At 48.8% G+C, this 25,475-nt stretch overlaps 1 protein-coding gene across 4 annotated transcripts in view; it reads left to right on the top strand.

Annotated features, from left to right (window-relative positions):
* GAK (cyclin G associated kinase) overlaps positions 1 to 25,475 on the top strand; it is a 1,908,861-nt gene that overhangs the window by 1,842,521 nt on the left and 40,865 nt on the right. For all 4 annotated transcript variants that reach the window (XM_086961822.1, XM_086961820.1, XM_086961821.1 and 1 more), the window contains one exon: positions 12,496 to 12,644. In XM_086961822.1, coding sequence (XP_086817948.1) covers positions 12,496 to 12,644 — 149 coding nt within the window. The remainder of the gene's footprint in view (positions 1 to 12,495; positions 12,645 to 25,475) is intronic.

Here is a 25,475-nt window from a genome sequence, read left to right as displayed (position 1 = left end):
CACGTAAGTATGATGGTTCTTGATTGATGAACGGCTTCAAAAAGATGTCCACGTATTTTGCAACCAGCTCTAGTTCTGACTCGCACCCGGAGACAATTGGTCTCCCGGGAGGATCCACCATGCTTTTATGAATTTTTGATAAAAAGTAGATGACTGGGATGCGTGAATTTATTTTGTTCAGGAACTCATACTCCTTCGGTCCCAATATTCCTTCCTCCAGTCCACTTTTCAGTATTTCTTTGACTTCCTCTTGAATGAGGCCTGTCGGGTCTTCACTTAGTTGTCGATACCAGTCCTTATTCAGGATTTGCTTGTGAACTTCAACTACATACAGATTCTTGGCCCATACCACTAGGGCTCCTCCCTTATCGGCAGGTTTTATAATTACCGAATCTTCTTTCTGTAAACTCTTGATTGCTTCATTTTGTTGTTTTGAAATGTTCATTCTGGTAAACTGTTTTTGTTTCTCTAGATGACAAATTGAGGACATGACCGCTTCTTCGAACTCGAACGCCATTACTTGTTTGGGCATCAGGTGTGGTGGAGGGGTAAAAGTTGATTTATTTTGCAAACCAATTGCTTCTTGATTTCCTTGGTATTCTTTTCCTGCAAAGAATACCTTCAATCTGATCTTTTGAAACAGATCCAGTGTCTCTATTTTTAAATTTGCGAAGTCTGTCCGTGTTGATGGAACATATTTGATACCCAGCTCAAGGACCGATGTCCCTGCTTCTGTCAATATTCTCGTTGATAAATTCACTATGGAAGTGGTTTTTAGCTCTTGTAGTAATTTTTCCGCGTTCTCATCTCCCATTGTGGTTGGGGTGGTTTGAAGCGTACTCGGTTTCTTGGGTCGCCTTGTTCTAAAAAAGGACCCTGTCTCTTTGATGGCCACTCTCGTGGATTTGTGTCACCAGACGAGTCTGAGGATGATGACTCAGAAAAGGTAGCAAACCGATTCTTTGATCTTCCTTGATACTGAGTTAATGCTCTACGCGCTTCCACCTGTGAATAGTAGTCTTCCTTAAGATAAGGATAGGCCGTTTCTATGTTGAAATTTTTGGTGCCTTTTTCGAATTTTTGTTTTGAAGTTAATTGTATTATATTTAAATGTCAGTATTTCTTTTTCAATTTTTTCCAACAACGCTTTGGCCTGGGCCTCTGTGTGGTTGTTTTTAATGGCTGTGGTTAGAGCGTCAAGTTCTTCAAGCTCCTTCTGGCAAATGCGTGCTGCGGTTTCAATGATATGAACCATTAAGTTGTGACTGCACTTTGTGCTGATGAAGCTAAATCCCTTTTTATATTCAGGATCTTCTGTGAAGACTACAGGGATATTTTTCACTTGCAGCCCCCACGGAATAGTGCCTGTTCATAAGTGGGAAAGAAGGAACTGGCCATGTAGCTCAGTCCTAATGTGCTTTTTGGATGTATGACGGTACAACGCGTACCGTCACAACGCATCCCTTTATCACGCATCCCTTACAACGCAAGTCGTTACCACGACTTGCGTTGGGGGTGCGGATTTCGAATAGTATAATTTACTATTCTAACACCAGTCCCCGTGGACCCTAGGGAAGGTGTTGGGATAGTAAATTTACTATTTTTAATCCTTTAGCGCCCTCCAGCGCAAGTCGTGGTAACGACTTGCGTTGTAAGGGATGCGTGCTAAAGGTACCGCGTTGTAAAAACTTCATGGTAAACGATGTTTACCGTGCTTTTTGCTTAGTCGTATTAGTTTATCAGACTCATTTTGTTGTTTGGCTGCCGTGCTTAGAGATATGGAGGAGAAAGGGGAAGGATTAGACATTAGACTTTGAATGTGTGCCTCCGTGAATGAAAGGGTATCTTTTTCTGCCATTGTACGTGTTATAAGCGACTGAAGTCGATAATAACACTGCGGAACGACTCGTTAAAGGTGCTTCAAAAAAAAAAATGAAAGGATGTTTAAAATTAAGTTGAATTATTACAACTATGAAAGTAAAATGCAATGTCGTGATGCGTTGTATTTCCAAATCTGCATGAGTAAGTAGCAGTTCCAAAACTGGAGGCCAGGTAATTCTTTTTCAGAAAAAAAAATATATATCTTTTTAAACTTGGCTGCGGTCGGCATACTGCACCCTGCGGTTTTCTCAGTCCTTCCGTTCGGCTACACTTCTTGCGAGGTCATGGCCTCCCTTTTTACTCCTTTTACAAAAGAACAAGGGAACCCTTAAGGTATAGCATAGGGACCTTGGGCATTATCATATTCTATAAAACAGTGGTCCCTTTATGTGAACAGTATATACAAGAACATTAATCGTACACTTGATAAGTGGTATGTCTTCTGTCCGTCCGGACAGGAATTTTTATTTTCCATTAAGTACAATTTCAAAGTTTTTTTGAACAATTGGATGTCAAGCGGGCACAGCCGTGACCCTCAACATACAAGACAAAACAACGAAGTAGGTGGCCAAAAAGGGCAAAGCAAGAAGTATGTCTGTGTACTTGTACTCAGTATAACAGACTTAAATTATTCAAAAACCACACCATTGCATTTTTCTCATTATTACATTACAAGCACTAAGCCTTTTTGTTACCTTTAGTGGTTGCTGTATCGCCAAGAGTAGTTAGTTCCATACGTGTTGAACCGCTTGATTAAGCTTTCTGGCGTGCCGGGTTTGAACCTGAATCGGTGGGCCTCGGGTTCCTTTTGCCAAGAAATAATAATAAAGACTCGGTCGTTCAGGATGTGCCGCGATGAGCGTAAAAAGGCATCGAAACGTCGTCGACCATAACAAACCCCATATGCAAAACATTTATGTAATAATGAGAAAAATGCAATGGTGTGGTTTTTGAATAATTTAAGTCTGTTATACTGAGTACAAGTACACAGACATACTTCTTGTTCAAAAAAACTTTGAAATTGTACTTAATGGAAAATAAAAATTCCTGTCCGGACGGACAGAAGACATCCCTTTTTACTCCATCATATCTGCTATATGGTTTCTTCTCTATGCTGGCACTTGCGGGATAAGGGTTTCCCAATTGCCTCTACTGTTCCACTTGCCTTGCAAGTTAAGGTGCCACTGTGTTTTTTGACACCATTTCCGTCGACTGGTGACTGCTTGCTTCTGTCGCCAGTTCGTATCCTGAAGATCTTTCACATTCTGGGTTGCTTCGTCTTCCTTTGACGTATGAACTCTCACTTCGCCACAGGTATATGGCTTGTGTCTCTTTCTTTCAACCCAGTGTTCATAAGGGGGTCTTCCGTACTGTTCTTCACGGCTCCTATTGCCTTTACATCCCATTGCTTTCTGCTCTCCTTAGAGCTTCATGGTCTGGAGGTTGACTGCGCTACCTTTCATAGCCTCATTATACTTCGTCTCTAAGATTAACGGTGCTGTATAGTCACCTTACGGACGGCTAAGTTCATTCACAAACTTGATGGGGTCCAGTCGCAGACCCGCCTCCTCTATGGGTATGGCTTTGGTATGTATTCTAAGTTAAGGAATCTGCGGCTAGACATCTCTATCAGATGAACGAGTTACTTACCTTTGGTAATGATGTATCTGGTAAAGACATAGTCTAGACGCAGATTCCTTAACACCCGCCTAACCTCCCCGTTATGCGAGGACCTTTTCTGGTTGAGGCTTTCTATACTCTCCTCCTTTAGGGTGGCTTGTCTCTTTCTGGGTGCTCTACTCTCACTCCAATACAGACTGATTTGCTCTGTTTTTCTGCTGCTTCTGACGTTCACTGAAATTAGGCTATATGTTAATGCATCATATGGTCCTTCCAGTCCTAGACCTGGATTGTATAGTGTGAAATCTATTCACGCTTTTTCCCACCATCCTGCTTTCCCCTTCTACATAGCCTTGTGGTTGTTGCCTCCTCGGCGGGCTTTTCCTTCAGAACTATTGGCCATGTCCAATTATGGATCCTTAATGGAGATTGCAACATCTCCTTCTGGTGACGTCTGTGGTGTACTCTTCTTCCTCTAGTGTTACAGACTTGTTCTCCTTCATAATTTTACTCTCCAGATGTGAATTTTCTTCCTCTGCCAGGCTGTTTTTTCCACATACTTGTCTTCCTTTAACATTGATCGAGCCTACGCTCTTGCGGGGTGGCTCTTCAAAGCGCTGCTCTGTCTCACCTGTCAATGTCTTCTGTTTTGTCATCGTTTTTGCACACTGTTCCCCTATTCTCAGTTTTTTGGTGATGGCTCTGCTTTCTGACGTGGAAAAGTTTCTCTGACGAAAACTGATGTCAGCGCTCCGGGAGGGGCATATATGGCTCGACTGACATCATGTCCGTGGACGACGTCAGGGCCGAGCCAGGTGGTGCCGCCCCCCGGCGCGCAGAGGTGGTGCTGCAGAATAGTTTTCCGGATCCAGTCTGACGCCTGGGGATATTCTAAGTTAAGGAATCTGCGGCTACCAGATACATTGTTACCGAAGGTAAGAAACTTGTTCATTATGTTGTCGGTCCACCCGTTCGTCTCGGAGGAACGGAATAAATGGGTGGAACTGACGTCAGCCCGCCAACGAGGTCTATTTGTAGCTCCGATGACGTCGGACTGAGTAGCGAACGGAGCCGTGCCATTGTGAAGTTCTTGTCCACGTGGGAGAGCTAGGAAAAAAGTTTCTGTGGAATGCTGGCGCAGGGGAGAATTCAAAAGGTGAGGAATCCACAGGCAGATACTGTCTCCACCAGAAAAAGCATTACCGAAGGTAAGTAACTTGTTCATCTAGCCAAGTTTCTTCAATTTGTTGTCTCCTTGAAGACTCAGTTTGTGGAAATAAATACTGTTCTTATCTTCCACTCCCAAGCAATTCACCCGAAACAGTTTTTTATGGACAACCCACGACTGAGGTCTATGCTGTCACTCTTTATTTATAAATTTCTGTCTACCGAATTAGGCACACAAGTGAGGTCTCATAATATCATGCAAACATCCCACTTGACCTTTATTTCTTTAACATATGGGCTAAATTTGCTCCACTGGGCTATCCACATATATTTTGAGACAATATATACACAACACCATCTTTTTATAAACATACATATTAGTAAGAAATATATCTGAAAGAAACACGTTAGTTAGATTCCTTACCTTTGAATAACCCCCAGGCGTCAGACTGGATCCAGAAAATTGTGCGTAGCAGTACCCTTGCGCGTCGGTAGGCATCATCTGCGGCTCCGCGTCAGTCGTCAGCGTCGTTGGCGCCGGGATGGCGTCGCCGGAGTGCTTAGACGCTGCCCTCGCGTGCGGACGTCAGTTCTTTTTTCCGCGCCAGCAAGCGCAGGTCCGGAAAAAGCAGTACCTTAGTCACTTTTTGACTAAAACTTTTTTGATCATTTTTGATCTTTTCTTGAGTCTTCACAATTCTCGGTGCCGGTAGGGATGCCCGTGTTCAAGCCCTGTACCGACTGCGCCCGACTGATGTCGGTTACCGCCGGTGTCTGTATTGCCTTGGGGCCAACCACGACGACTGGTCGTGCCCTGACTGCCGGGCCTTGACGTCGAAGGCTAAACGGGAGCGGTCCCGTAAGCTACTCAAGCTCCGGTAGTTGGCACTGCGCCGCTCAAGGTCCCGGTCCAGGAGGGGGGTCGAGGGACCGGTCGCGGGGCCACAGTCATCGAAGCTCGGCAAAACGACATCATTTGTCGGGCTCCAAGTCCTCAGGTAAGAGGCACAAGAAGTCGAAGAGACAACATCACTCTTCCTACTCCCCCCAAGGCTCGCACGACGCGGCCGGGGTTTCGGGCGGCACCGCCTCCATGGCTCCGCCGGAGCCGCAGGCACCGCTGCCAGCTCCACACCCGCCGGTCCATGGGCTGAACGCGATGCCGGAGGAGATCGAGGCCTTCCTCATGGCCATGAGGTCCCTCTCTCCTCCGTTGGGTCCCGCGGTGCCTCCGGGCCTCGCGGCTTCGACTGGGAGTCCAGGCGGGCCGGGTGCTTCGACCCGGTTCCGTCGGGTGCATCGACTTCGGTCCCGAAGCCGCAGGCTCCCGCTGGATCCGGTTCCACATCGGGGTCGCCGCTGGTCGATCTCACGACCCCACCGGCGTCGACCCCAGGGTGTCGCCCCCGGCGCCGTCCCCGCACGGCGCCACCCCTGATCCCTCCCTCGGTCCGGATCCGGCGTCGACTGACTCGCCGCATTCGACGCCGGCTGAAGAGCATTTCTTCTTTGATAACGCTCCATCCTTTGACCCTAAATTTCAGGAGATGGAGGACGAGGGGGATTGGGAGGGGTCTGAGGACCCTCTGACACGTGAGTGTCATTCCTTTCAGGACTGGTCAGAAGAGCTAGGGGAGGCCAGTGGTCTCGACACTTCCCCTGACACTGGCTTTGTCTCCCCTCCTACCGTGGCTACGGAGGAGGGGGCTGCTTATAGTGTGGTGCTGACGCGGGCAGCCAAGGCCTTGGCGCTTACGCTCCCCGTCGCTACTGTGAGGTCTAACATCCTCACTGAGGTCCTTAAACCGCAGACAGGCGCTCCGGAGCCTCTGCTGCCGTTTAATGAGGCTCTCATGGACGTCCTGTTGCGCACCTGGTGCCGGCCCGCTCAGGCCCCCCTGTAGATAGGAACATCGCCAGGCACCACCGCCTAGCTCCGGGCGACCCTAGCTTCCTTTCCACCCACCCCACCCCTGAGAGCCTGGTTATCCAGGCCTCTACTTCGCAATCTGCATTCCAGACTGCACCCCCAGATCGGGAATCCAAAAGGTATGAACAGTTTGGTAAGAAACTGTTCTCATCCCTCAGTTGTGGGTTGCGGTCAGTCAACACCGCTTGCCTTTTCGGCCGCTATACCCTCTCTCTGTGGGATACGGTTGCGGCCGTGCTGCCAGAGTGCCCGGGGGAGGCCCAGGCAAAGCTCGCTCAAGCCCTTACGGAGGGACGGGACGCAGCTCGGTATTCCATACGATATGGGCTGGATACCACGGACTCGCTGGGTAGGGCGATGTCAACGACGGTGGCTGTTCGCCCCACGCCTGGCTGAGGTACGCCAACTTCTCAGCCAATGTCCATGACACCCTCATGGACATGCCATTTGATGGCAGCCACCTCTTTGGTGGCAAGGCAGCTCATGCGCTTGAATGCTTCAAGGACTCCAGGGCTACTACCAAGTCCTTGGGCCTCTCGGGCCAGCATCAGCAACAGTCTGCCTTTTGTGGCCAAGGAACGGGCGCCCCTTCAAGCCCTGCCAGCCACGGGCCGCACTCTAAAATCCAGCGCGGCAGCGGACGTGGTAAACTCCATGGCGGTGCCAGGGGACAACGGCGCGGCCAGTCCACATCCACCCCCGCAGCATCCGCCTCAAAGCCCTCTTAGTCCGAGCTTTCAGGCCCATTTGACACAAGTGGAGGGCAGGGTCCGCCATCACCTCCTCCACTGGCGCACCATCACTTAGGGCAGGTGGGTGCTGCAAATCGTCCGAAGGGGCTACTCCCTCCCCTTCGAGGCGACCCCTCCAGCCATGCAACCGCAGTACCACCGTGTGTCGGGGGTCACTTGCTACTTCTGCAAGAGGAAGTGTCGGCCCTCTTGGCCAAGGGGGCCATCGAGCACGTTCCTGGGCCAGAAGTAGGACGTGGTTGCTATTTCCCACTACTTTCTGGTTCCCAAGAAGGGCAAAGGGGGCCTAAGCCCTATCTTGGACCTACGGAACGTCAACGCCTTCCTCCGGATGGAGAAGTTCAAGATGCTGACTCTGGCTCAGGTCTTAGCTGCCCTGGACCCCGGAGACTGGATGGTAGCGTTGGACTTGCAGGACGCGTATTTCCACATCCCCGTCCTGCCGGCAGCCGGCGTTACCTGCGGTTCATGGGAGGCCACGGGCACTTCCAGTTCACCGTGCTCCCCTTTGGCCTTACCAGCGCCCCACCGGTGTTCACGAAAGGGATGGCGGTGGTCGCAGCTCATCTGCGCAGGTTAGGGGTGTTAGTCTTCCCCAACCTCGACGACTGGTTGTTAAAGGCGGGCTCGCCCCAGACAGTCGTTGTAGGAAGGTGGATCTCTGACTATGGTTGCCCCAACTTTTCGCCTGGTGTTTTGCTGGTTTTTGGACTTAGTTGACCTGGGGCCCTGCTATTCAGGACCCCAGGCCCCTGCTCTCTCTGTAAAATGGATTCCATGTACTCTAGGTACATATCTAATTAGGTACCCAGGGCATAGGTGCACCCAGGGGCTACAGCATGTATTATGCCACCCCTGGCTGGCCATCCAAATCTGACACAACTGGCTGATCAATCAGCTGGGGCAAGGTGGTTTAATCACCCTTTTCTTTAGATATAGTATCCCTATATCTAACCCTAAAATGGACACATATCCTCCTATCAGTCACTCCTATGGCAGGCCTTATCAATTCTGAAGGCAGAGTGCTTGGAATTATGTGAGATGGTGCTCTAGCATTTCACCCTTCTAGAGGGACACGACATGTATGTAACTGTGAACCCCGGTTAAAGTTAACTCGAGCCTCAGCATCACAAAATGGATGCTGCCACCACAGACACAAGTCTGACCTCCTGCTTCTGGGAGTCCTTCCAGCGAGGGAGGCTTGGACAAAGGGTTTCCTGCCTTGGGAGGTGTTAGCACCACCCCAGACAGGATTTTGTGTATTAGGTAGGACAGGGCTCAAAGGAATGAGAGATGCCTGGGGCACACAAGGTGTCCCTGTGCATACACCGGTCTAAACCAGTTCCTGGGGCACTCCAGCCCCAGAGCTGGCGCAAGACCGGACAAAGGATAGGGGGTTTTACCACCCCCCTTCCTGGTCCCACCCAGAGGAGGGACCTAGTCGTAGTACAGCCCCCTTTAGCCGGATAAAGGTAGGAGCTGGTCCCATTCCAAATTAGATTATCCTGAACAACTTTACAAGAAGAAACTCTGGACTTCGACGTTCTGCTCCACAGAAGACTTAAGAAATCTCCCTTGTGGGCAAGGAGTGTCCACCCTGCACAAGCAGGCACCATCATCGTCCAGCGGCTTCCCTTTGTCGTCTTCCCTCGAGGATCCAGACTTCAGAGCCCGACGAAACCCGGATTCCCAGACTTCTCCGACCTCTACCTACATCTGCAGCACAGCTGAGATCTGTGGGTGCGACGAGACACGTGGGACCGGCCATCTTGAAGGAAGCAGCACTTTGCTCCAGCACGACTTCTGAGGTGACCTCGTCCAAGTGCTTTGGGGACTGAGAAGCCCCGACCCCGAGCAGCTCCTGCACCGAAGACAAGCCCTCCAGCATCCACGAGATCTGCGTGGGGCCCTTCTGCCTGTTTGCTGCTCGACGCGTCCACTCTCACCTGATCGCGACGACGACATCTGGTTCCACTCCTGGTTCCACTCCAGTCACTGGCTAGTGACTTTGAACATTGTCCCCTCTGCTTTCAGGTTCTTCTTTCACTGATCCACCCTTGGATCACACCGGACATTTTCCTCCTGACCGCCTGCAGCATATTTTCTTCCAGGCTCCATAGACTTCAACGCCTGAACCCGACACGACTTGGCACCTATGCACCCGCAGCCTGTGGGTGAGGTAACACGAGCATCTCGGTGCTCAAGGGTAGCTTGACTCTCCTAGTGTCCAGTTCCACAGCCGTTTTAGTTCTACCTAGTCAGGATTGTCCGTACTCACCTTTTTCTTGAACTGTACTGTCCATAGACACTGTTACGCATCTCGCGTGTGAGTTCACACTCTGCACACGCGTTCCGTGGGCCTCCTAGTACCTACCTAGAGTTAGTATAGTGTGGTCCCAGCGATCCTACAGCCTCTGGACAGCTCCATTCCTTTTACCGACTTTAACATTCCACCTACTTAGAGTATGGTTTGTCGTGCCCCTAGGGCACCATTGTAATTTGTGCAACTTAAACGTATTTTTCCTAAGAGATTGTCATGTGCTTAGCCCTCTGATCTCATAAAGAGTTCAGAGGTGTATGTTAGTTAATAAATACTTGTTTATTTTCATAACAACCTGTGTGGTGTCCTTTCACTTGGTATTCAAGGGGTTATATGTGGTAAAACAGCTGGCTTCACATGCCAAAAGAGTTTAGCCTAAGACTGCTTTGTCCAGGCTACCATTAGGATAGCTGGTCTATAAGGTTGACTTACAACCAATCACCATAAGGGTTGTTTGGACTGATACAAGGTGGTCACTAGAACTAGTGAACATCATATATCAGGCCAACTTCTCACAGTCGTCAGTCACCTTCAGACTACGGCCGATCCTGCACTTGCTGGGGTTCTCCATCAATGTGCCGAAGTCACACCTGTGTCCCTCTCAAAGGCTCCTCTTCATCGGAGCGGTTTTGGATTCGGCGCAGTTTCGGGTTTAACCTCCCGAACAGCGGGTTCGGGATATTCAGGCTCTGATTCCGATCTTTCAGCCGTTATCCCGAGTCTCGGTCAGGTTGACGCTGCAGCTTCTGGGGCTGATGGCCTCCTGCATCCTTCTGGTGCATCACGCCAGGTGGCGGATGCGGGCTCTGAAGTTTAAGTGGGCCCAGCATCAGGGCAACCTGTCCGGATCTCGGAGGGCACTGCGAGACAGTTGCGGGGGTGGCTCACGGACCGCGATTGGGTCAGCGGCAGATCCCTCTCCCTTCCTCAACCGGAGCACGTAGTTGTGACTGATGCGTCCCTCCTGGGCTGAAGGGGCCACATGGGAGAGGCGGAGATCAGAGGACTCTGGTCTCCGGCGGAGTACCGGCTCCACATCAACCTTCTGGCGCTGCGGGCGATCCGGCTTGCACTGAAGGCATTCCTACCCTCTGTCCGGGGGAGTGTAGTGCAGGTGTTCACGGACAACACCACCGCCATGTGGTACTCCAACAAACAGGGCGGGGTGGGGTCATGGACCCTATGCCAGGAGGCTCTGCGCCTCTGGCAGTGGCTGGAACATCAGGGCATGACCCTGGTGGTTCAACACCTGGCAGGTTCCCTGAGCGCCAGGGCGGACAAACTCGGCCGTCGGTGCATGATGGATCACGAATGGCGTCTGAACTCTGACGTGGCGCAAGGTCTCTTACAGCTGTGGGAGAGCCTTGGTTAGATCTATTCGCCACAGAAGAGAACGCGCAATGTCATCAGTTCTGCATGTTGGAATTTCCAAGGCGGCACTCGCTCAGAGACGCTTTTTGTCGCGAGTGGAGTTGCGGTCTGTTTACGCCTTTCCGCCTATACCACTTCTGCCCAGAGTGCTGAAAAAGATCAGGCACGACCGGGCCCAAGTCATCCTTGTGGCTCCGGACTGGGCACAAAGATACTGGTGTCCCGAGCTACTCAGCATGTCAGTTGATCCCCCAATTGGTCTGCCTCTTCAGGAGGACCTTCTGTTGCAGCAGCAGGGGATGGTCCTCCACCCGAACCTGTCCAGTCTCCACCTCCATGCGTGGAGATTGAGCGGCAACAGTTGAGGCCATTTGACTTGCCTCCTGAAGTCTGCGATGTAATTCTGGCAGCCAGGCGACCCTCCACAAAATTGGTATACACCTGCAGGTGGAACAAATTTGTGGCATGGTGCACAGCAATGGCTGTCGATCGACTCTCTGCCCCCCTTTCTGAGGTTCTCCTCTTCCTTCTTTCTCTTGCCCAGCAGGGCTCTGCTCTGGGCACTATTAAGGACTACCTCTCTGCCATTTTCACCTTCTTAAGGCTGCCTGATCTGCCCTCTTTGTTCAAGTCCCCCGTTGTAAATGCGTTCTTGAAGGGCATCACTCATATGTTACTATAAAGAAAAAGATTACCAAGTTGCGTTCCAAGGCTAAGGCATAACAAAAGACGACACAGGAACAAGTGAGTTAAATTCATTTGTAAAACACATAACTATAGGAGACTTAAACAATGATAGCAAATTTGGTAAATAAAAAAAAGCCGGAGAGCCAGCAAAGAGCTTTTTATGCCCACAGTAAAGCCTAGCCAGTCTAAGAAAAGTGCAAAACACAACTCAGAAGACAAACATGACCTGAAACTCCCCCGCAAAAAAAAACCAGGACCAATACTTTTATGTCGTACAAGGCAACAAGATGACAAAATAACATCCACCGCCTCAGCAGGCAGATCGAATGAACTCCAGTTTCCCCACTCAATCTTCAGGTATGAAGATGGAGGCACTGACAATTCGAGTGCAGAACCTACCCCTCTCACTGGAGGTATGAGCAGAAGAGGAGGGCACATAGGCCTTCTGTACCGGTAGATAGTGTATCCACCAAAAAGATTATTACTGAAGGCAAGTAACCTGGTCATTCTGGTATTTTGTATGCATATCAAACATACAATTTCATAGGCATTCAGTCATCAAGATTTACCCGTTCTACGTATATCCCTCCTTTGGTTGATTTCTGTTCATTCTGGAGAATGGAACTCTGTGTTTGATCAGTTGTTTTCTTTTACTTAAAGCTGTGATTTACTTTCCTTCTCCAAAGATTTGGAAACAATTGCAAATCGTATACATTTGTGCTTTGAAAATCATAGTTATTTAGATTGATTATTTTACCTCTTCTCAGGACCAAAGCCGAAAGTCAAAGAAAATGATTTTGTGGATTTGCTGTCCACTCAAGGTTTTTCATCTAAAGTAGATCGAGGTGGACCAAAGACGATTGCTGAAATGAGAAAGCAAGAAATGACAAAAGATATGGATCCACTTAAACTAAAGGTTTGGTTCTACGAATTACATATTGTATACTGGTACTTTTTAATGCAAGCAAGGTCAATGTGCTAATTTTGCTTCAAATATTCTTATTCTTGAACTACAAATCTATTGGGAGATTAATTTGTCTGTTTGAATGATTATATATTGTGAAATTGTATGTTTGGAAATAAACAATCTATAACTATAACAACAAAATGCTTCACACTTACCCATTTGGTGTATGATATTTGTAAAATGAAGCTATGCATAGTATGTTCTGTATTTTTATCTGTGTGACTGTTGTCTTCGTCTGGTGAATGGATTGTAGCAGCCTGTGAAAGATCAATGTGGTGAAGGGTGTTCAGTTGAATATATGTTTGTATTTCAACATTTATTTAACTCGTAATACCCCTATGTGGGGTGCTGAAGCACTTGCCTACATGGGAAGTACACTACGCCATGTAGGGTGTGTGCTTCAAAATATGATATCCTTGTTTTGAACCTATGTTGAAAGTCTTTCCATGTTGTGCGCAATGATCAGTGATATGCAATTACCGTGTAATAGAAGACAGCGCTTAGCAGTGCAATGAATGAAGAGGTGTGAGAGAGTGGCATGCAGTTTGTTTACAGTAAGCTGGCTGCTTTTAGCTACTCCGCTAGTCTTTTGATCATAGTCCGCTTAGCTGGTTACATCACCATGTTACCCACTCTGAGATATTTTGTTTACAGTTCATGGTCCTGAGCAGGCATACATTGGAGGGAGAAATAGTTGAGAGATCTGCTGGGATGGAATTGGTAACATATGCAGTATCTGATTGTCATTGTGAGCTGTCATTGTAAGTAACTTGTTGGAACCTGCAGTTCATGATATGAACCCAATGTATACACAACACTGATTATGCGAATGGTTACACCGCCGTGGTCCTGCTTGCCCAACATCTCATTTGAAATATGAAAATACATATCAGAGAAAGCTTATAGTTTACAACTTAATCAAATAATAAAAACATATCTTATGGAGACTTCTACTGCAGATTCCTTACCTTTCAATTTCCCAGGCTTCAGGCTTGCTCTGAAAACTTTTGCATGAGCAAGTACCCCTGCTTGCCGTCTGGTGGCTCTGTTCGGCTCTGCGTGACGTCGTCATTGGCCATGATGTCGCAGTCAAATATATATGTGCCACGCAGGCGCATGGACGTCAGTTCTTTTCTTTCCGCACCAGTTAAGCACTGATCTGAGAAGAACTACCCTCTCTCTCTTTGTGAAAGGCTTTTTTCCACAAAAAAAGTTTTCTTCTGTGTCGAGGGTATCATCCAGACATACAGGTTTCAAGCTATGTGGTGCCTATTACTGCCCCATGTCAGTAACCGACCCCCACCTGATCTGCTTGTGGTGCGTCGAGTGCAACCATGATACAAAGTCTTGCTCGGATTGCTGGGCCATGGCGCTGACGGCCTTGCGGGAGCGATCTTTTGAAGATTCTTGTTGATTCTTGTCGTTGAGTGTGACTCCATGGAGATCCCGGTCCTGTTCGAAGGAGAGAAGGTTTTGCGACCACTCTAGGAGCCCCAAGTCCTCTTTTTCGTACTCTAGGTCCTCAGGTCACTCGGGGAAGGGGCTTAAAAAGACTCCAAATGGACTATGACTTCACCTCATCTGCCATCCATTGATGAGACCGGTAATGAGCATCGACACTCTAGGGATGGTTCTGCAGACCATGTGCCAGTTTTGACTCTGCACCTCTATTTCCAGGAGCCAGAGTGACCCCTACTAAAATGAAGGAATTTTACAAGGCCATGCGCTGCATATTTGAGGTGTCCAACCCCTCCAGTGAGCCTTCAGGCCCCGCATGCTCAGATGTGGTCCCACCAGGTTCTTTGCTGATGGCTCTGGCCCCATGGGGGTCTTAGGTATACGACCTCAGACGTCAGTCCTGAAGTTGATGCCACCAGCGCTAGACCCAATCTGATATCTGAAGACTCTGAGATAAAGTTGACGTTGTCTCCAGCACCGACTGAGCCCAGAGTTTGTGTTTCATTGCCTGTACATTTGAGGAAGTTTTTAAAATAAAATGTAAAACTTTATTTATGGATTTTCATACATGAACAATAGAAACATAGTTGTCCACTGTCACTGTTCACACATGGAGCCATGGATATTCCAAGGACTCTTTGCCTTTTGGAGGATCCGGTGACCTGTACCTTGCCGTGAACATAATTTTCCCACGGACCTGTTTCTTGGTGCTGGCGCTGTTGCTCACCCCCGTCACCGCCCTTTACATCATTAGTGCGGCCGCCGAGCGGGGGTGAGACTCTGGGCTCAAGCACCAACAGACCTTGCGGCCGGAAGCCGCATCCCGGGACAAGGCGCCAGGAGGCGCTTAAAAATCGGCGCAACTACCCGCGTCGCGGGAGCGCGCGGGAGGGCCAGGCTAGGCCCAGGCAAAGGGCGGGCCCTCTTAGGCCCTCAGAGGCCTGAGGAGTCTGGTCTGGGCCAGAGATTCTGTCCAATACTACTGAGTTAATAAACTCCTAAACCGTAAGCTACTGATTTTGCTAAACGTAACCTGTCCCCTTTCGGACATATTTTTAAGTGCTTAGAGCTTATCATTTACATGGTGTTTAGCTCCATAGAAATACAACCTTATGCTGTTATTTGTTTGATTTTTTGATAATTGCTACCCTCACAGATACACTTCTGCTACTCACCAAACTGACCTTTTACTATTCTGAACCATTCCCCCGGATGTTGTGTACATAACAGCTATTTACTTCTTTTTTCATTGCTTTGTTCTGGGGCCAGGTGACTCGCAACATGGAACTGGGGAAGACTGCCTGGGTGATTGGAGTGCGGCGCCGGGTATTGTGTGACAAGTTGGGGTCCCTGATGCACGTGGGTCAGCGCCTCCCTGCGTTTTGGGGACACGGATTGCAGCGCTGCTGACGCCATACCTTGTTGGGACTGTGGATCTGCGTTGAAGTTCTTGGCCCTGGACTGTGCTGTTGACGCCGACTGTGGGCCTGCGCCATCACCGGGAGGTAGATGGCTGCGCTGCTCACTGATTGGGAATCCCACGCTGCGGCGATCCCTGAGGTTAGCGCTTGCAAGCTCCGGAGGACATAGCGTCACAGGACCTGTGAGTGAGCGCAGGACTGGGCCACCGAGGCTGACTCTCACTACTGCCTGCGCATCAGAGACTATACACAGCTGCGGGCTGCTCCCGGACTTCGCCGCGCACTATGGGCAAGAACGATAGAACCCAGACCAAACGGGCGTTTGACCAGCGCAAAGCGAAGGCCCCGGAGGAGCCGGCACCGGACGTTTCCCCTAGAAGCAGGGGCGCGGACAACACAATGTACACTGACATTAAAGAAATGCTTGTGTCCATGGAGAAAGGTTTGCAGGAAAGCATGTCGTCCATTGGCACGAAAATCGACGCTCTCACTTACCGAATGGACCGCATGTCGGAAAGGGTGGATAAAAATGCGGAACGTCTCGACATGTCGGAGAGGCGCCTCACGGAGGTTGAGGAGGCCCAGACTGAGTGGGACAAGGACAGCAAGCAATTTTCCAGACTCCTTCAGGTCATCCAGGACAAGTCGGAGGACTTAGAAGCCAGATCGAGGCGGTCCAACATCCGTATTACCGGGGTTGCGGAGACGACCCAGACAGGCAAGATGGAGCTCTTCGTGGAAAAACTTCTGGTCTCCCTCCTGGGCGATGACGTTTTCTCTCCAATGTTTATAGTGGAAAGGGCCCACCGCACTCTCGGGCCGCAGCCGCGTCCTGGAGCTACCCCCAGGCCGATAATTGCCAAGCTCCTCAATTACAGGGACCGCGACACTGCTCTACGTGTGGCTAGAGACAAGGGGAGAATCCAGTACGAGGGTATGGAAGTTTCCCTGTATCCAGATTTCACGGCAAAGGTGCAGGAGGAAAGGCGGCACTTCGCTCCGTATAAAAAGCAGCTGCGAGAGATGGGCCTAGACTACGCGATGTTATACCCGGCGAGGCTGCGAGTCAACAGACGTGGGCACTCGCACTTTTTTACGGACCCCAAGGAGTTGCAAAAGTCGCTGAAGGAGTGGTCCAAAGAACAGAGGAAGAGCCCCAACCGACAGTCTGAAGAGCACGAGGACAGCAGCCGTCTGGACGAACAAGAATAGCGCACCACGTGCTTCTGTCCTTGGAGAGTGTATGATCGTTCCAGACTCAATGTGGTGTCGTGATGGCGGCACTACTGCCTCGAGGCAGTGCCTTGGTGACAAGTTGATTGGCTGCCTTGCGATTGCTGTGACCGGCGATTGGACTACGCCAGGCGCTGGGTGAGATCAATCCAATTTATATGTGTTTGACCACGGCTGAGTGGAGTTGGGGACTAAGCTCGTGATTATGTACTGTCGATTGCACCGCTGTGCGCCGTTACAGATCTTTGTTGTATTGTGATACGCTGTGGGCGAGACTGAAGGGGGGGGGGAGTTTTGGCCCTTACCGGTCACTATATCCTTTTGATCCTTGAACAGTCCTTCCGTTGTTACACTCTGACTTGGGTGTTGGTGGCGGGAGCCATGTTTGCACTAGTTATCCCTGATGTACTGTTTGGTTCCACTAATGGTGATCTCTGCCCTAGTGCTTTTGGCTCTAATTGTTCTTATGGGCAGAATTTTGGGGATTGGGCGTAACAACACCATAAGTTGGATGTCGCTGGGTGGGATTGGGTACTGCCAGGCCAGGTTGGGGGAGGTCGGCTGTGGGCGGGGGAGGGACAATGTTGGGGATTGCACTTGCTATTTTGACTGTGGGGTTTCGAAATCAATGCCATGCAATGTGTTGTCTGATGTTAAGCTTAAGGAAAATGTAGCGCTTAGTGATACAGCTGTCTGCACCCTATTGTTATCACTGCCAGGATGACTAATGCTAATGAGGGGTTTGCTCAGCGCAATTTGCAGGAACTGAAAATGCTAACGTGGAATGTGAGAGGGCTAAATGATCACCGTAAGTTACGTAAGGTACTCAGTTACTTACACAGACACCGTGTCGACCTCGCCCTTCTGCAGGAAACCCACCTAACACTCACTAGCAGGATGCTACAGGCCAGGGGGTTGGGGGGACACAGTGTGGCTGCGGGGTTCACGACACACTCCAGGGGGGTGCTCACATGGGTCAACCCCGCCTCTCAGTTAAAACTAGTACCACTGGTGTCGGACCCGGAGGGTCGACTCGTCATTACCAGGTGTGTGGGCAGGGGACACGATTTGGTAGTGGTCAATGTTTACGGGCCGAACTATGACAGTCCTGTCTTTTACACATCACTAGCGGCGCTCTGCAGAACACATGTTTCCTCTAGAATAATATGGGGTGGGGACTTCAATTTTGTATTTGACCCAGACCTGGACAGGTCGGCGGGGCCAGCCCGGAGGCCGGTGGCCTCGGCCCTGCACATGGTGGCGGAGATGCTTAAACTGGACCTGGTGGACGTATGGAGGAGTAAGCACCCCACGAAAGGTGGTTTCACTCACTACTCTGCCTTCCACAATATTCATACAAGAATAGATTACTGGCTAGTGTCTCAGGCCCTACTAGATAGGATCAGTAGCTGTGTGGTGCTGCCCCGCACCCTCTCTGATCACTCCCCTGTATTGCTCCACCTAGTGCTTCCAAAGAAAACAATTCCCCCCTTTACCTGGAGGTTTCCCCCCTAATCCCTCCTGGACGATGCGTTTCCGGGTGAACTGGCGGAAGACATTGATACGTTTTTGAAACTAACCTGGGGTCCGTTGACAGTTTCCAGACGGTGTGGGAGGCCTTCAAGGTCTACATTAGGGGTATGGCAATGTCCAAACACTCGAGTGTGCTTAAATCTATAAGGCGGGATTTGAAACAACTTGAAACTCGGCTGTCCGTTTTGGAGAGGCACCTACAGACTGGCTCCGATACCTCCGCTGAGACTCAAATCAAACTCCTGCTGACTGAATACCATGACCTGGCCGACAGGGAGGTACAACACATGGGCAAATACGCTGCTGCGCGTACCTACGGGGAAGGGGAGCGACCGGGTGCGCTGTTGGCTAGAATGATGCGTAGTACCAGGAGGCCTCTGGTGGTGGACGAACTACTCACGCCAGAGGGCGAGGTAATTACCGACAAAGAGGAGATCCTCCAAACGTTTATGCAGTACTATGCAGAACTGTATAAATCCAGATCACTGCGGGTGGAGGAAGAGATTGACGACTACCTAGAGCACATTGCCATGCCGTTTTTGCCAGATTCAGACAGGGAATTCTTGATGTCTCCAATACAGGAGGATGAGATTCTGGAGGCACTGGCGAGCATGCGTTCTGGTAGTGCCCCGGGAGCGGACGGTCTGACGGTAGGCTTTTACAATTTGTTCAAGGATAAATTGGTCCCGCACCTGATCACCCTATTTGATGATATATGCGAGGAAGGTAGTATGCCCCAGTCCATGAGGGAAGCCCTACTAATCACCATTTTAAAACCTGGGAAACCTCCGGAGTCATGCAGCTCCTACAGGCCGCTATCCCTGATAAATGTTGACACTAAAATATTTGCTAAAGTTCTGGCCACACGACTGGCTCTCCTGGTACCGGATTTGGTAGCGCCCAAACAGGCCGGCTTTGTCCCCAACAGGAACCTGACATATAATATCCGAACGGTGCTGGGGACGATGCAGCACGTGCGTCAGGAAAACACAGCCCTAACGGTTTTCCTGGACATGGAAAAGGCCTTCGACTCAGTGGAATGGCCTTTCATGCTCAGAGTCCTTAGGAGGCTAGGGTTAGGGGAGCCGTTCTTGCAGATGCTGGGAGCCCTGTACTACCGGCCCACGGCGAGGCTGAAGATGGGGGATAGGGTTACGAACCCGTTCGACATAAGCAGAGGTACTAGACAGGGATGTCCTCTTTCGCCCCTTCTGTATGCGCTAGTGGCGGAACCGCTGGCATGCGCAATTAGGGAATACCACAGCTTAGAAGGTATCAGTTTCCCAATGTATAAAATTGGCATATCAACATATGCTGATGATACCCTCCTCTATGTTCACGACCCGGAAACGAACCTTACTGCCGTTCTGCGGGAGGTTGTGCGATTTCGCGCCCTCTCGGGACTCAGAGTGAATTGGGACAAATCAATCGCTTTCCCACTGACCCCTGCGACTCAGCCCTTTGAAATGGAATACCCCCTGAAATGGACCACCGACTCAGTTAGATACCTAGGCATATACCTTCACACTGATCCGGATATTCTAATCAGGGAAAACTATGGAGTAGCGTACGCAAAACTGGTTGAGGATGTGGACGCATAGTGTAAGCTCCCGCTGTCCCAAATGGGCAGAATAGCCATCATGAAAATGGTGATACTGCCTAGGTTCCTATTCCTCTTCAACAACATACCGGTGGTACTGTCAAAGGCGTTTTTTAAACAGCTGACGCAGGTGCTCATCAGGCTGGCATGGGGGGATAAACAGCCTAGAGTTAAGTGGGCAACGCTATTGCTCCCTTATGAAATGGGGGGTCTGGGAGTGCCCGACATGGAAAGATACTACCGCATTGCGCAGGCAGCTCATTTACATTCTTGGATTCATGGGGACCCGCGCATTCCACATGTGACATTGGAACGCTTGTTTGCGGAGCCCCTTCCCCTTCCAGCCACCGTCTGCCTCCCGGTAGATCGAGCTATTGGTCAGCTAGACTCACTTAAATCTACCAACCATGCGTGGCACGCGTTGACCCCGGTGCGAGACTGCAGCTTACTGTACTCGCCTCAGATGCAGATAGACTGGGCACTCTGGTTGAGCCCACTGAGGGAAAAAGGGGTAACGGAGGCACTGCGTGCACTGGGACCCACTAAAATGGGAGACCTGTTCGTCGAGGGGGTTGCCGGGACTTGGGAGCAGCTCTCTGCCACGCAACCGGAGGCTACGCTTCTACAGCGCTTCCAGTTCCACAGGTTACGGAGCGCGTTAAAGGACTCGTTGGGCCCTGAGATGGCGGAGCCACCGGAGGTCCCTGAACTCACATATGTGATTGACTCCGCGTCCCCCCGCAAACTAGTCTCCACCCTAAACAAACTGGGGGTTGCGCATCAGCAGCCCCAGCACTCAAAAGCTAGGGAGGAATGGCAAACAGATTTGCAGCTTCAAATTGATGATGACATGTGGCGCTACTGCTGCTCCAGCACAAGAAGACTCTCCCTTAATGGACGGCATAGGCTAGTGCACTTTAAGTTTTTACAACGGGTATACTATACCCCGGAGAGGCTGCACCGATACGGGCTTAGGCAGACAGCGGAGTGTGAGAGGTGCCACGCGCAGGTCGCAGATTTTATCCACATGGCATGGTACTGTCCGGGAATTCAGAAATTCTGGGTGGAGGTCTTCTCAGAACTCAGTACGATTTTGGGCTCAGAGCTGACTGTTAGACAAGACCTGGCGCTTCTGGGCTTTTCAAAGCCACTTCCGTTATCCCAGCCACGGCTCGTAGATATGGCCCTACTGATAGCTAGAAGAGTGGTATCCATATGCTGGATGCGGGGCCCGCTTCCCACCAAGAAGAGATGGGCTGGCGACTTACTTTACTGTTGCACGCAGTCCGAACACTACAGCGAGCTACTGCCACCCAGGAGCAGGCCAAAAAATTTCTGGGGTTCATATCAAGCATACATACAACAAAGCGAGGTGGAAAATCTGGATAGTGCCGGGGCACTGGACCCCCCCAGAATCCCAAGAGGGTCAGGATGAACAGTAGATGTGAGGTCTTGGGTGGGGGCAAGGGTAACCCGACGATAGCTTAGGCAGCGCCGCTCCCAGTTCGCATAGGACCTGGATTAGGGTCACCACAGTAGTGTTTCGTGGGTAGCTGGGTACGTACTGACAGGTTGTACATCTTAGGCACATCATTAGACACATGGTTGCTGGCACTTGGGGGAGGGCGGTGGTTGGTTGGGGTAGTTAGTTTATTGCTATTTTATACACACAAGATTTCGGGTACACATGAAGATGAGACCATTGATGTGCGACTCGCAGGCACTGCCAATTCAAGTGTATGTTGGAAGCGACATGAGAACTCAACCACATACCGAACTAACTATACACCTGCAATGTTATGACTAGCCGCTATTGACTTTGTATATCTGTAGTACTGTACGCCGCCGGGCACCCGGGATACCGGCTAAACGGCTGTGTCCACCAGGTTTACTCTATGTCGCTCGACAGTGCTGTTTTGACCAGTTGTGCGAGAAACTGTGAGTTATGTAATGCGTACTGTGCTATATGAAGAATAAAGATCTTTAAATTAAAAAAAGATCTTTAATGTGAGCTAATAGGGACTTGGATATCAAGAGAACATGTGGCAAAATCTTACGAGGACCTGGAATAAGAAAATGCCAACTGCAAACTAAAAATAAACAACTTCCAATACATGTTGTTCAGTAAATCTTACGACAAGAAATTTCACACTAACAATGACTCGAATACAAGGAAATTACTCATGTATATTATTTATCTTTGCCTGAATTTGAATGGTCAAGAAAAACAAATTCTTCAAAACCAAAATGGAGAGCTAGGACACTAGGACGGCCGTCCTTGTCCCTGTAATTTATAATGTAACCAAATAAGACGGTCAGAAATGTCTGGTACCTCAGAGGTTTGTTAAGAAAACCCTCACACACCAACCTGGTTGGGGTCATGCTTCATCATCGGGTCCCAGCCGGGTAGCCGAATGCTACCCAGCTGTGCTACGACACCCTGAGGTGTAAGTGAGTGTGATAAAGTGAGTGAAATATCTAAAAATACCTCCAGATTTCTACCCGTTACTTTATTCGTGGTGATCTGGGGTATGGTTAAAAAGAAAAGAGCGGATAAAGTGGCTGCAAGTACTATGTGTAGCTATTTATTATCCTCCGAATTATTCGGGCTGTCTTCAGGACCTCTCTAAATAAAGTTGGTGCTGTGAAGAATGTGAGTGGTAAAAAATTACCACGTGAGAAGCATTTTTAACACTCACGCTAAGGAGTGCTTTTTATGCAACGAGGATTGACGGTGTGTAGTTCCTCTTAAAATGTAGAATACCTGTAAAGGAACACAACATAACAAGATACAACAGTTGAGGAAATCATTCCACAGATATCGCTAGTACTGGTGGTTGATATATGGTGCTCACAACATGCATTCCATAAATATCGCCTGTACTGGTGGTAAGTATCATGTGCTAAATACATAGTGAGGTGTCAGACATAAATGTACCAAGTACCACTTAGACACATGCAGTACCATGCACACTACACGACACATAAATGCCATGCACACTGTACAGCCTGTTTGATGCTAGTGCCTTATCACATTGTAAGAATAGGGCGCGCTGTCCTCTGTTTTGTTTAAAAGCAGGGGCAGTGTCTAGTCTGTAGGATTGAAATCCTACTGTGTGAGCTATTGTGCTGCCTATTGTGCTGTGAACATGCTTATAAAAATGTGCATATATAGCGATATCCAGCGCCATGCGGCAGATTTGCCATGTATTTGAATCTATGTGAACTATTTAAATAATCAATTACATTGATTCTGCAGTAGGCGTTCGTATCTGGTCATGGTAAATGAGGTAATGAAGCATTAGAGGCCTACACGAAACTTGTTAATCATTATCCCGTTATAATTAACATAAAACACACGTGAATGTGAATAATTTAGTATTTTTAGTAAATTAATTAATTACAGTTTTCCCCATACGTCAATATTAGGTACTACTATAAAATAATCGCACATTTTTATTCTTCAAGTAGATAATTATGCGCTACTCTTGTTATTTCACATTTATTTTTGCATACCACTAGGATAAAACAGAAAATCTTATTACTGTATTATTGTTAAACATCTTTAAACTAAGCATAACTAAGCATTTTAATCGTCTTCGAGCGTTTCACTATGTAAGCATTCGTTTCACTTATCACATAAGGTAATCGGCAACACATTTTCGAGGTTATACATTCCATAAGTCAATTGCTTTCTCTCTATTTAATTATTTCTTTTCACTTCTTTCAAGTTTACAGAACACTTCTGCAAGCTTTTACGATGCAGCAAAAAATCTTACGTTTCTCATCATTATTTATTTTGCAGATTTATTAATATTAGTATCATGAATTGCATTTATCGAAGAGAATTGATAGAGGAAATCCTCTTTAAACTTTTACGTTCCATCAATAGTCATGCGCAGTCTGCCCAAGAGCGCACATCACGGGCAAGCAGGGTGCCGGGTTTCTAAACCAGGTCTTTCCGTTTACAAGTTCACGATCCAGTCCTTAAACAACATCTGTATTAACAGTATGTGACAGATTTATTTGACAGTACCTGTCCATTTCACTTTGAGATAGTTTTCATTTTCACACTAAATAATAAGTGCAGAGCTTGTCCCGGGGTACAGAAATTTTAGTTGGTGACCCTCGCCCCCAGCCAATAAATGCTGAGAATAATTGAAATTTCTGTTTGGTCGGCCACTGCGATACGGAGTGGGCCGGGTGCAGCAATAATGAATAGCCCTTTAAGAGGCTGCAGCGCCATGATGACAACCTAACCTGTCTCTCACCTTGTGTTTCGGTCGCAGAAATCAATGATGACAAATTGTCTCTCGAACACAGCGCTGTTTGACTTAATATTTTAGTGTTAAGTGGAGTTATGTACAGAGGTGGACGAATTGTTTAACTTAAAAGTGAAAATACCACTCCTTCCCTTTTATACCCCAACTCAGTGAGCCCACAGTGCTGCAGGTATAAATACAACTAATTTTTATCACCAAACACTATAGTATTTAGTTTACTTGCATTTTCTGTCTGTCTGCTCCCCTCGCAGTGAGCGGGGGCAGGCTGTGGAAAGGTGCACTCTCCCTGTTCATGTGCCCATTTTTTAAGCCGGTATTCATTCAGAGCACTCAGCACTTGCTGTCTTGTGGTCTTCAGAGCATGCTAATGTGCCAAGGTGTCTACTTGGCATAACACACAATTGCCTAAAGTTATCGATTGTGTTTTGGTCGTTCGGGTGGGGGGGCGCCAAACACATTGGGTTTATTAGCAAAGTGCTGCACATCTGTATGCTAATCTGAGCCAATGATTTCCAATGTCACTAGAGAACAGGCATACGCACTGAGATGTGATATATGTACATACTTCAGTCCTATGCACACTCCGGTATACACGCAGTGACCGACACACGTCGGAGCTCATAGCCAATGCATATCCATTTTTCAGGCTTCACCCTTCGTAGACAATCTAGCACAAACCTTTTTTGAGCAAAGAATAGGCAGTCAGAAACAGTACTTGACTGTTTACAACTTGAAATGTTCTGTAGAACTCAGTCAGCAGTGCTCAAAAAGTGTATATGTCTCGATTCTTTTCTACATGGTAGCCTGCTAGGACCCACCCAAAGAGATCTAAGTTGGAAACGCCTGGTGAGAACTATAATGCCCTAATGCTAACCTGACTACTCATGTGCAATATCTACTCAGCCTTTGTGTTATTCAGGTACCTAATACAGTACATCTGCTTTCAGAACCCAGCTACATCATAGCGCTCTTTTCAAGGACTTGGTCATGCTGCATAGCAGCTGTGCTATACAACATGGCTAAAAGACATTATCTGATAGAGACATCCAGCCGCAGATTCCTTAACTTAGAATATCCCTAGGCGTCAGCCTGGATCCGGACATTTTCTGCAGCAGCACCTCTGCACGCCGGGGGACGACAACGTATGGCTCGGCCCGGACGTCGTCCGCAGAGATGTCAGCGAAACCATATAAGTCCCTCCCGGCTCGCTGGCGTTAGTTTCCTTCTTTTCCGCATCCCGATGCAGATCCAG

The sequence above is a fragment of the Lissotriton vulgaris genome, chromosome 3_1 (genome assembly GCF_964263255.1).
Source record: "Lissotriton vulgaris chromosome 3_1, aLisVul1.2, whole genome shotgun sequence".
NCBI lineage: Eukaryota > Metazoa > Chordata > Amphibia > Caudata > Salamandridae > Lissotriton > Lissotriton vulgaris.
This window is presented reverse-complemented; position numbering and strand designations above follow the sequence as displayed.